The sequence below is a fragment of the Typopeltis vanoorti genome, chromosome 11 (genome assembly GCF_054136105.1).
Source record: "Typopeltis vanoorti isolate ZY-2024b chromosome 11, IOZ_Tvanoo_1.0, whole genome shotgun sequence".
NCBI lineage: Eukaryota > Metazoa > Arthropoda > Arachnida > Uropygi > Thelyphonidae > Typopeltis > Typopeltis vanoorti.
The window spans coordinates 85665398-85677798 of NC_143559.1; the positions used below are offsets into that span (position 1 = coordinate 85665398).

The 12401-nt window shown below is 36.8% G+C and overlaps 1 protein-coding gene across 2 annotated transcripts in view; it reads right to left on the reverse strand.

The window, feature by feature from the left end:
• The window catches only part of LOC150101819 (carbohydrate sulfotransferase 1-like), a 52481-nt gene that overhangs the window by 5058 nt on the left and 35022 nt on the right, over nt 1–12401 (reverse strand). Inside the window, exon 2 of one of the 2 annotated variants that reach the window (XM_090401064.1) lies at nt 8506–8650. In XM_090401064.1, coding sequence (XP_090257190.1) covers nt 8506–8638 — 133 coding nt within the window. In that variant the 5' untranslated portion in view covers nt 8639–8650. Of the gene's footprint in view, nt 1–8505; nt 8755–12401 lie in introns of those variants that run through there. The other variant, XM_090401063.1, reaches the window with a different exon arrangement.

The window sequence follows — 12401 nt, forward strand, 5'->3', positions numbered from 1 at the left end:
TATACCATGTTATATGTCCAATTTGTCTACATCTAATTTGTCCAATACTGTCACCTTGTTATAGTACATAAGCAAGTTTGTAAAACACAACCTCCCTTTAACAAACCCATGTGGACAATCACAGAGAATGCTACTCTTATCAACCTGCTTTTTTTATCCTATCTTTCACCGATCTCTTCAATACCCTAACTACAACTCCAGATATACAGATCAGCCTATAAAATTTAATTTTTTATTATAATATTTATAATCTATGTTATATAATAATATAATATACAAAGGTGGTGATAATATAATATTATCACCACCTTTGTGAAGTAGAACAATTTTGCCTTCTTTCCACTCCTTTGAGACTTGTGCACTTGCAAGACTTGTTAAACAGGTAGCCAAAGTTAATACTAACTTCCTGAAACATTTCCTTAAGACGTGATATGTTATCACCACGTCTTAAGAAAATATTAATATGTTATCAAGTCCTATTGTCTTATTGACATCTAGCTTACCTATTCATATATCTCTTGCTTGCTCCCAATTAAGTTTTCTTTCAGGTAATCCACATTACCTGAAACCCTCTACATAACCACATTCCTGAGTCCTGATATCACTTTGTCATTTGTCTTTGAACCCTCTCTAGTGTTTCTACATCACAATGAAAACTAGTTGACCAAATCTTAGCACAATAATCCATATATGGTGACCAATGCCTTATACAGAGGCACTACATCCTTATTTTTACATGTACTTTTTTATCATAGTAGCAATGCGATATGTAATCTTTGCAACACTTGCGATGTGCCCTCAGAACTTCAGTCCACTGTCTACTATCATTCCAAGATCCCAAATCTCATCCATTTTCTGAAGTACAGCTTCACCAATACAGTACATAGCCTTATATCTCTGTATCCCAAAATGTAACACCTTGCATTTATTAATATTAAAAATGCAACTCCACTCATTTGTCCAAGCTACAAGTATATTCAAATCTTCCTGTAGAGAATTAACATCAGCACTACTCTTGATAATTCTACCTGACTTTGCATCATCAGAAACATTTGAAGATTCCCAGTCAATCCACATGAAATATCATTAATAAATTAATTAACAGATAAATAAATAAATTAAATGACAGGGAGCCCAAGAATAGAGCCCTGAGGCAAACCACTGGTCACCTTCCCTTTCTGGCACACTGCTCCATCATTCACAACTTGCTGGTATCCTTCAGAAAGCCAATCTTCAATCCGTCTAACCAATCTGCCTATCTAATCCCATCTTCTGCAGCATATATACATCAGTCAGTTACATGGCAATTAATCTATGAAATGCCTTTGCAAAGTCCAAAAAAAATCTCTGTATATAGGGGTAGAGTTTGTTGCCCTGGTCCATTTGTTACAACCTCCAATTATAGGCATTAGCGAGAGCTGGCTATCAGAATCAGACATACTAACTGGTATTGAGTGCAAAGGGTACAGTATTTTTAGGAAGGATAGAGAGGGGGGGGGGCATGCTTCTAATGATATCGGTTGACTTGAATCCAGTTAGAGTTGAGACCTATGATTGTAATACTACTACTAACAGTATTTCGTGTAACAGTGAGTTTGAAGCCATCTAGTGTGAGGTGGAATCTAACAAGATCAATTACATAGTGGGGTGTTGTTACAGACCTGGTGGATCAGTTGCTAGTGATAAGCATCACCAAATGGAAAATATGAGTGCGAAAAGGGTAATCATAATGGGAGACTTTAATTACCTAAATATTGATTGGTTCGCAGTTGAATCTCATGAGAAGAATGAAAATTCATTTGTTGAGCTGTTGCAGGAAACCTTCCTCAAGCAGCATGTGACAGAAGGAACTCGAGGTCAAAGAGTGTTAGATTTGATTATAGTGTCAGAGGCCGTTTCAGTTAAAGACGTAACTATTCTGCCTCTGGTTGGTGACAGTGATCATGCGATAATTACTTCGGAAGTGACTAAGTTTATCAATGTTCCATTCAGAAAAGGTTACATAATGAACTACAAGGCATGAAATTATGACCAACTGAGGAGTATGCTGAGTTCAGTGGAATGGGATCAATTGCTGGATGGGAAGAATGTCAACAGTGTATGGGAAGCATTTATACAATACTTAGATGATGCGATATCAGAAGGTGTCCCAAGAATTCGAAGAATAAATAGGGTAGGAGTCAAATGGATGTGTAATCTTATTAAACAAGAGATTCATAAGAAAAGGATCATGTGAAAGGAATACTGTGTACATAAAGATAACGTCCATTATGAAAATTATAAGCAGCAGGCTAGAATAATCACAACTGTTGTACAGAAAGCAAATTCTGAGTATGAAAAGAAACTGGCTCTGCATGCTAATGACAATCCACAAGAATTCCATTGATATGCTGCAAGTAAAAGACAGAATGAATATGAAAGAATAATGCTTCTAAATACAGATGGTGAGGATAACAGATGCAGAATAGATTGTTCAACTAATGAGTGCCCATTTTGTTAAAAGCTAACAACCTGGTGTACGCAACATTGAGCTCATTGCTACCTCTTCACTTGATGAAGAAACTCAGGTGTATGAGGATGAGGTATTAGAGCTGTTGCACAAACTGAATAAGAATTCAGCAATAGGGACTGATTGGATATCAGCATATGTGCTAAAAGAGTGTTCAGCTGAACTGACTATTCCTTTAACCAGGCTGTTTAATATGAGTCTCAGAACAGGGAAGATTTTGCAGGAATGGAAAGAATGTATGGTAATTCCATTGCACAAGGGTAGTGCAAAGATCAATGCATCAAACTATCAACCAATTAGTATCTCAGGAGTGGTGGTGAAGATTTTCGAAAAATTGGTTAGGGCTCGCATTCAGAAATGGATTGATATTGGGAAGGATTCGACAAGCAGCATACATCTATTTTCTAATGATGTAAAGATAGGTAGGGTAGTCAGGAATGCTGCTGATATGCAGTGAATCTCTATACTTCGCAATGAGAAACATAGGTTTATTAAGGGAAAGAATTGTTCAATGTTACCATTGAACTAGACAAGGGGAACGGATACATCATGATACTTTTGCATTTTGATAAGGCTTTTGACAGAATACAGCATGGTAGGCTGTTGTGTATATTGGAAAATATGGGTTTGGATTATAGAATATTAGCGTGGATAAGAGGACGGCTGACTGACAGATATCAAAATGTGATATAAAGGTGTATGGGTCTGCAAGATTTAAGGTAACCAGTAGGTGTACCACAAAGATCAGTGCTTGTTCCACTGTTATTTAATCTGTACGTTAATGATATTGGGAAAGATTTGACAAGTGACATATAGCTATTTGCTAATGATGCAAAGATAGGTAGGGTAGTCAGGAATGCTGCTGGTATGCAGTACTTGCAGAATGATTTGAATAGGCTGGCGTTTACTGACATTGTGGGCATGGAAAAATGGATGTCAGTTCAACGTCAGTAAATGTAAAGTCATTCACTTCGGCATGATTAGATATCCAATGTCATATTATATTGGTGGGATTAGGCTAGAAGAAACTGATGAGGCTAGGGATCTTGAGTGTTAGTAGATAGGAAATTGAAGTTCAGGGGCCATGTAGCAAAGATTGCAAATACAACTCAAAAGATAATTGCAATGCTGAAATGAACATTCACAAGTAAAGATAAGGATGTCATTTTGTCTTTATATATGGCCTTGATAAGACCTCATTTGGACTGTTGTGCGCAAGTCTGGTCTCCTGGTTTCCATTGTGAGTCTGATATAGCGGAAAGAGTACAAAGGTGAGTGGTAAAAAAACTGATATCAGGATTGTGGAATACTGATTATGAAGACAGCTTAAGAATTTGTAGACTGCAGACACTAGCAAACAGGAGAAAGAGGGGGTGATATGATTGAGACTTACAAACTACTGAAGGGTTCATACAGGAGTTCAGTTGATTTTTCAATTTATTTTTCCCCTTTCCCCACCCTCCATAAATTTTTCAATTTATGGAGGGTGGAGAAAGGACAAGAGGGCATCATTGGAAGCTGAGAATGAATGCTGCTAAGAATGAGGTGAGAGCTAGGTTTTCTCTCATAGGGTGTTGCATGATGGAATGAATTGCCATTGGATGTTGTGAGTGCAAGCAGTGTGAATGAATTCAAGAATAAGTATGATAGCTGGTGCGTGTAGTATGTGGCCTCCCTCAATGAGTTCCTGACTCCCTGGGGGTCTCTCTTAATAATAATAATATGAATCTCCCTTATCCAACACATTCGTTACCGTATCATAAAACTTAAGCAGGGTGCTAAAACAAGACCTGCCCTTCACAAACCCATGCTGACCATCATAGAGAAGCTTATGTCCATCTACCCAATCCTGTATTCTATTCTAACCAATTTTTCCAACACTTTGATCACAACTGCAGATATACAGACAGTCTATAATTGGAAACTTCTGTTCTGAAACTTGCTTGTGGAGATGTATTATTTTGCCTTCTTTCAACTCCATACTAACCATCCCTACTGCAAGACTTTCATTGAGTAACCAGGTCAAGGGCATGGCTAACTCTTTTGCATATTTAATCTCAGTCACTGAGACATCATCAGAGAGTACAATATGAGATGGAACACACACACACAAAAGCAAATATTAGTGTTTCCCAAATTTTTCCAACATTTGGGAAACTAATATTTCAGGATCCCAGTTTGCATCCTAGTTTGTAACCTTATTTAAATAAATATGGTTAAATATTTAACCATATTTATTTAAATTAAATTGATTTATGAGAGAAACTGCAGATTCCAAAAATAGTCTTTTTCTTCTAAATTTACTATGATGGAGCATGGTGGTCTTATCCGTGTATATTTGTGTATACTCCAGATGATGACTTTAATATGAAGATCGAAATGTCAGGAAATTAAAATAATTATTTATAACACCGTTCTAAAAGTCCATAATTTCTAAAATGAATGCTGATCACCGTGCAACACTAAAAAAAAAAAAAAAAGCATGGCATGGTGGTGTTTTTCTAAATATGAGCTGTATCTAAACCAAGGTCCAGAAGGCCCGATTTACCTTAGTCATGACTGTAGATGTATTTTTGGTGTTATTCCATACAGATGTTGACTGATCTTCCCCTCTGTCCATAGTATCCTGACTTGGAGGTACATGGCACTTTATATACTTCAGACACACACACACACACACAGAGAGAGAGGAGGAAGCTGATCTTTAGTGGAATATATAAGGATAGCAATCTTTCACTGTGATTGAAATCCGTGCAGAAATTGTATTTCTTTAAGATTCTGGCTATTTTTTCTGAAGTGCCTTGGACGTAAGGGATGATGAAGAGAAGATCGAGGAATGCAAGAAGGAAGGATATTTATTTATTTTATTTTATTTTATTTTTATTTTTTTGATACTGTGGGAACTGTAACCATTAGATAAGGTGTAGAGTGTATATGATGAAGTTCTGCTGTAAGGGAGGGCTCCTTGAATAAAGGTTATCGGCTCTGTTGGATAGTGTTTTAATGATACCAGATTGTTGAGATTGGAGGGGGGGGTTGTTGATGTGAAAGTTTCTGCCTGTGTGGGTGGATTTCCTGTATACTGAAAAGGACACATTATCATTGAGTAGGCATGTTATCAAGGTCTAAAAAAGGCTAAACTACAGGGTGATCAAAATTAAAGTATTATTCCTGTTTAAGGCCTTGTAAAGCACCATCTAATGATCCAAATGCTGCAAAACTTTGCAGGAATACATTGTGTATTATGCAGAAGTGATATCTGAGAAAAAAAAGTAGTTTCAAAATTCACTACCATAGGGTGTTGTAAACAGCAGATGCATGGAATTTGCATACCATGCAATTCGGCTGGTGCCAGGAGGGTTTAAAAAGACGGACATGGGATTTTTCCCTTAGTTCTGTTTGTTAATACCATTCACAGTGATGACACTAACCTTGCCACAACCTGCACAAATTTTATCACCTGAACAAATGTTGATGAGGTCCACCATCTATCTCCATGTGCTCTGCAAACGAATAATTAGTCATTTTGAAAAAATAGGATCATTGGGAGTTATACCTGGCAGAGGTTGCAAACCAATCAGTTCACAAGTGAATGAAGTTGCTACTGCCATTGTGGAGTAGGCCATGAATAACCACATTAATTATTGAATTACATTTCAATGCAGTGCATGTGCTGTATAAAGGCACATGGATGTGCCTTACACAACTCTGGAAAATTCTATGGAAGATTCTGTATTTCTACCCATTCAAGATAACACTGACACAGGAGTTGCACCCACAGGACTTTGAAAGTTGACTGACATTCACTTTAACATTTCTTGCTCAAGTGGAAATGGATACTTGCATGGCCATAGATGATTTTGTGGGGAGAGGAGGCTCATTTTCACCTGACAAGAGCTGTGAATACCCACAATTGTCAGGTATGGGCTATGAAAAACCTTCATGCAATCAAACAAATTCCTTTGCATTCCCCAAACTTACTCTGGTGCTGGTTTACAGTTTCATTGAACCATTCATCTTTGAAGACATTTGCCAGTTGGGTCCTGTGACCTGCTCAATTACTGCAAGAGGTATAGCAATACGATAAACAATTTTGTTGTGCTACAGCTAGCAACGCCCGTGCATGGATTCAGTCATTTTCATGCAGGACAGGGCCCCTCCACACATCACTTAATCCGTACAGGAAGTTCTTTGAGAACATTTCACAGAAGCCAGAGTGATCAGTTGTGTGTTTCTCACTGCATGGCTGCCTTGTTCACCTAATCTGACTCCTGTGACCTTTGGCTGTGAATATTTCTCAAAGATGTTTATCAGGATTGTCCTGATAACTAGCCAGTTATCTGAATGCCAGTTAGTTACACATTGCTGAAAGACAGCTTAACCAAGACCAAGCATGTGTGTGTGTAACATCATTTCCAACCAGCTGCATTCTGTCGTTAACACACTGCGCAAAGGATGCAGTTTGTGGAATACAAGGAAGAGCAGCACACTCAGCCCATGGATGCATAATGGAAGTAAATCAAAATGTGTGCTTGTGTCACTTTTCTTCTTCTTACACACAGAAAAATTATGACATCTACATTTGATACATCATACAGTGACTTTCTTGGTCAGTTTCAGAACCACTTTTTTTTTTCTCAGATAGTGCTATGCACAATGTATTCTTGCAAATTTTTGTAGCATCTGGATCACTGGTGGTGCTCCACAAGCCCTTAAACAGGGATACTTTAATTTTGATCACCCTGTATTTTTAGTTTCTTTTTTATGATAAACTAGATTCTAGGGTGAAGACTATTGATGTGAGAGAGGAATGAGTCTAATGTGTCTGGACTATGAGGTCAAATTGAAGAACACATCATCTACATATCTTAACCAGATGGAATGTTTAAAAGGGGCTGAGTCAAGAGCTTTTTTTTTTTTTTTTCAAAATATTCTATAAAAAAATTTGCAGGGGGGGGGGGTTTGAGCAGAGAACCCTTAGAGGTACCCTAAGGGTTCTCTTAAAAATTTTGTGCTTCCAAGATAAATATCCAGAATGGATAGAAAAGGAAAACAGATCAGTAATTTCAAGAGGAAAAATTTAGTTTATAAGTGATAATGTGTCATTTAAGTGAATGTTGGTGAACAGTGAGGTGATATCAAAGCTAACCAAAATATCTGTATTATTTATTATGAAATTCTCAATAGAAGTTTTAAAATCGATAGTTTTGATATAGGAAGTAGCATAATCAGTGAGGAAGATAAAAGAACTTGCTAACTGTTTTTCTAATTTATAGCATGGGGAATCTGTAGCATCTACTATATAGGTCTTGAGGGGAGGGGGGGGATTGGGTTTGTGTATTTTTAGTAATCTGTATATCTGGAGGAGATGAAAACTAGAGGGTTTGATTTTTTTCTGTGATTTCAGGAGGCCAGGAAGAAATTTTTTTGATCTGAGATTGGAATATTTTTAAATTGAATATTTTAATCTTTTCTCAGTGCTGTTTCACTCCATTAAGCTTCTAACATGAGTTTCTCCCAGCACTTAAGGTAATACATGGGCCCTCAATGTCTTAATGTAAGAAGATGAGAAACCAGCTGAAAGAACTCTGTAATATATATGTAGAGAACCTACAGTAGTCGTGTGCTGATACCGAGTAAATAATGTCCGTTTATAATCCCACTACCATTCTCCATAATAAGCATTATATTCAAGTGACTGAGCTATGCTGTACATGCCCCCAAGTAAATAAAATCAAATATTTAAAGTTTCACTGCGATGCAACCCAATCTCTAAGTTATTGGTGGCAGCTTGTTGCTAGTATGATAACTGAGAAGGCCTGTGACATTCAAATTTATCTTCAAATTTACATATTTTAAAACATTTACTAAATACTGTAATACAATAAATATTACAGTATATAATTTGTGTATGCAGTACATGAATGTTCTATAAAAGTTTCAGTGAAGCTGATAGAGGAAATTATAATATGCTGTGAAAGAAGTGTGCACTTTACCTGCTCTCTCTTTCAGTTTTTTTGAATACTCTACAGTATTTAAAGACAGCCAATGATCAAAGCCCACTTGAATCAAGACCAGACATGCTGCACTTCCAACTATGAGAAGAATGAATGCTTTTGTCCTTAACATGGTTAAGTTCACCTGCAAAAGTACAATTTTTTTTAATATAATTGACATTTCATAACTAAAAAACTTGTGTTTTCTATGAAAAACATTACAATTTTTTTCATATGTGGGTTATTAAGCTATTAGCCATATACAGGGTGTTCGGGATAAATTTGACAGTTTCGTAAGGAAAAAGAAAATCTTCTTTGTATCTATTAAATTTAATGAATTGACAAAAAAACATTACAGGCAGAGTTAATTACAATACTATCAACAAGATTTACTCAAAATAACCACCATTAGCATCGATCACAGCTTCAATTCTGCTTCGGAACCTCGAACAAGCTGATGCTACAGTCTCCCTGGGAAGGGCCGCAAAAACTGTTTTAATTTTATCCATTAACTGGGCTTTTGTATTACTGGAAGTGCGATTGGTGTCTTTTTCAACTGCGCCCCATACAAAATAATCCATGGGGTTAAGGTCTGGGGAGTTTGGAGGCCAAACATTTGGACTGGTGAAGTCGTAGAAATTTTCAGACAACCATTTTTGACTTTTCCCAGAGGTGTGGCAAGGGGCCGAATCCTGCTGCCATACATACGGCCTACCATTGGCTACCCTTGTTATCCAGGGCTTGACTACAGTTAGCAACTCCACGAACAAAGCCCGAATTCCAGTGCCAGGGTTCTTCAACACCTGTTCCTGCAGATTTACGAGGAATTCTGCTGTACGAACGCAATCAGATCGTCTGCTAGGGATCTTTCTTCTTGCTACATCCTCGTAGTCACCATTGCAAGTCTCTAGTTCATGCCTGATTGTTTTTACTGTATTCAGGGAGCATTGGGCAGCAGTCGTAATATCCTTATTTTGATGGCGGGCACGAATCATCATGATACAAGTTATTCTCTTCCATGATTCAGGTGGGTTCCAGCTATCCATCCTTTCTGACATCTTGTATATGAATGAAGAAGGGTCCAAACTTTTAAATGAAGAGAAGTGTGTGTTAATACATGTAACTTACGGAAAAATATAATTAATTATAAATATGTCAAATTTATCCCGAACACCCTGTATATATATATATAAAAAAAAAAGTATGGTGATGACACTTGACTATTACAAGAATCAGAGCCATAATTCAACTTGCTGTAATGTTGGTTCTAAGTTGGGTATTATCAGTCTGACACTTTTATTTGACCTGCCCAACATGAAGCATTAAATTCAATTGATGAAAAACTAGAGTACTTCAAAATATTTCAAATACCAAAAAATCCTACTTCTTATGATACCTCTATGGATAGCATCATTCAAATGATTTTAACCAGATTTTGAATACAATTGTTTCTTATCAAAGACTGGAGACCACATTATATGAGAGTCCTGAGAAAGATTAGGAGACTGAACAAATGGCCTAAATGGCAGTATCATATTAAAAACGAGGATATCAGGAAGGAACTTAACATTGTTGGCATTAAGGAATGTGTTAGCACAGCTAATCTCAGATGGAATGGCCATTTAAACAGAATGGGAGAGGAAAGATCAGATAAACAAGTGTTCTTTGCCAGTATGGCAAGGAAAACAGACCCAGAGGAAGACCAATATGTAGGTGGATTGATTCAGTAAAAAGTGCTTTAGAAGATAGAAATATAAGATCTGATAATATATGTTGATAGATAACTGGCTAATCTGGAGAAAAGCAAGTTTCTAATGATGTAACTTTTCATTTAGTACTATCGTAAGCTGCTGTATTCATCCCCCCCCACGCCAAAAAAAATGTTTTTGTCAGGAATTTGATTATTATTTTTTTTAATGGTGTGCCCATACACAAGAGGTTAGTTGATCAACTTGTAGTACATTAGTACTGTGTATGGGTAGTGGGTTGGGAAAGGAAGAACTTGTTTACATTTGATTTAAATGACTGTAAATTGTATTCCTTGGGAAACACAGCAGGGAGGGGGGGGGAACTGTTCCACAGTGCAGCAGTTGCAGGGATGGAGGAGGAGGAAAAGAAACATGTTCTATGTGTGTTTACAGGTGTACCGTGAAGGGATGTTGAGCAGCAGCTACAGATATTCCAACAGGCTTAGTACTGAGTGGAGGAATTATTGATGTTATTTCAGGTGAGCATTTCCCATGGAAATATTTGTAGAATATACATATTGCAGAAAACAAATGTCTGTGTGAAAGTGGGTAAAGAAAGTTGGTAAGAGATGGGTCATTAATAAGTCTAATTGCTCTCCTCTGTATTGAGTCAAGCATTTTGAGGGAGCTTTTAGAGGTCCCACCCCATATGTGGGAGTAGTATTCAATAGCTGGGCAGATTTGTGATTTGTATAATGTTAACAGCTGTTCAGGGATGAAGTAGCATCTTGAGCAAAAGAGAAATCCTAGTTTTTTTGAAGCTGAAGACGCAATGGTTGTGATGTATTTATGCCAGGAGAGGTTTGATGTCAGGGAAATTCCAACAGTGGCAAATTCTCCATGCTTGCTGCGCAAGCTCATTAATTGAGGAAGAAATAATATTTATTTGTTAATAAATGCATGCATTTATAAGCATTCCATTTAGGCTTTTATTTTTGTAGACAGAAGACGTTTTAAGCTTGCACGGCAATAATTGAGCTTTGCATTGTGTATCGAAGGCCAACACTAGTCAAGCTACCTTGGCTTGCTCGGTTGTGGGCGCATCTGGGTCCTCGCTTCAGCACTGTGATTTCATGCACGCGCATAGCCATTTCCGCTCCCTCCACGTCATCTCACCCTGTTGCTTAAACATGGGCCATACGCAGTCAAAGTAGTTCTAGCCAGTGAGCTTCAGTCAGCCTTTACAAGTGTGCATGTTGCTTTGGAAAATTAAGTTACAACCAACTTTTTATGACAATGTTATTGACCAGTTCATAAAGAAGAACTGCAGGGTAGAATTTGTATTCAAGTAGCTAAATTGAAAAAGATAGAATATCATTTGTAAAATAAATGTTGTATCTGTATAATTAAATGTACATAAATTTCTAAAGACAGGTAACCTTTGTATAACGCAGTTTCGATATAATGCGGTCTGAAATTGTAGTAACCCTTGTTGAACGCGGTACTTATACAACACGGTTCTGATAAAAAACACAGTCTACAAATTGTAGTAACCCTTTATCTTTTCATATGTTTTTCACTGTGCGACTTAAAAATCAAATTTTATCTTCATTAAATTTGTGTCTGCCTGTATCCTGCATGTAATTATAAGTAGCAAATTTATATTAGGGGAAATACCTTTTAGCACACATGTACCTCAATTGTTTACCATATAAAACACTTATTGTTGAAAATTGTCCTTGTTTCTGCCAGGAAAGTGCATTAAAAATCATAAGTGTGTTCATCTCAAGCTGAGTACTTTAGTTTCTGGTGAGTTACATACAATATGTAATGCTTGCTTTTTTGTATAAAAAATTATTTTTATAGTAATGGCTGCAAACTGCAATGAAAGGGAAAAACCAACATTGAAAACAAAATTAATTTCTCTCGAAGAAAAATGTTCAAAATCTTGGATCGGTTGAAATATGGAGAAAAAACAGGAGTTTTTGCAGGGACTTTGAATTTAAATGAATCAACAATTCGAACAATCAAACAAAATGAACATAAAATCTGAAAAAGTGTTTATTGCTGGGTCAACGATAAGTGCAAAGCGCATTGCTCGTGTACGCGATATTCTAATGGAAAAATTGAGAAATCCTAATGATTTCAATAGAAGATTGCACCTCAAAAGAAAATTCCTATGGATGGAAATCTTAGTAAACAAAAAAC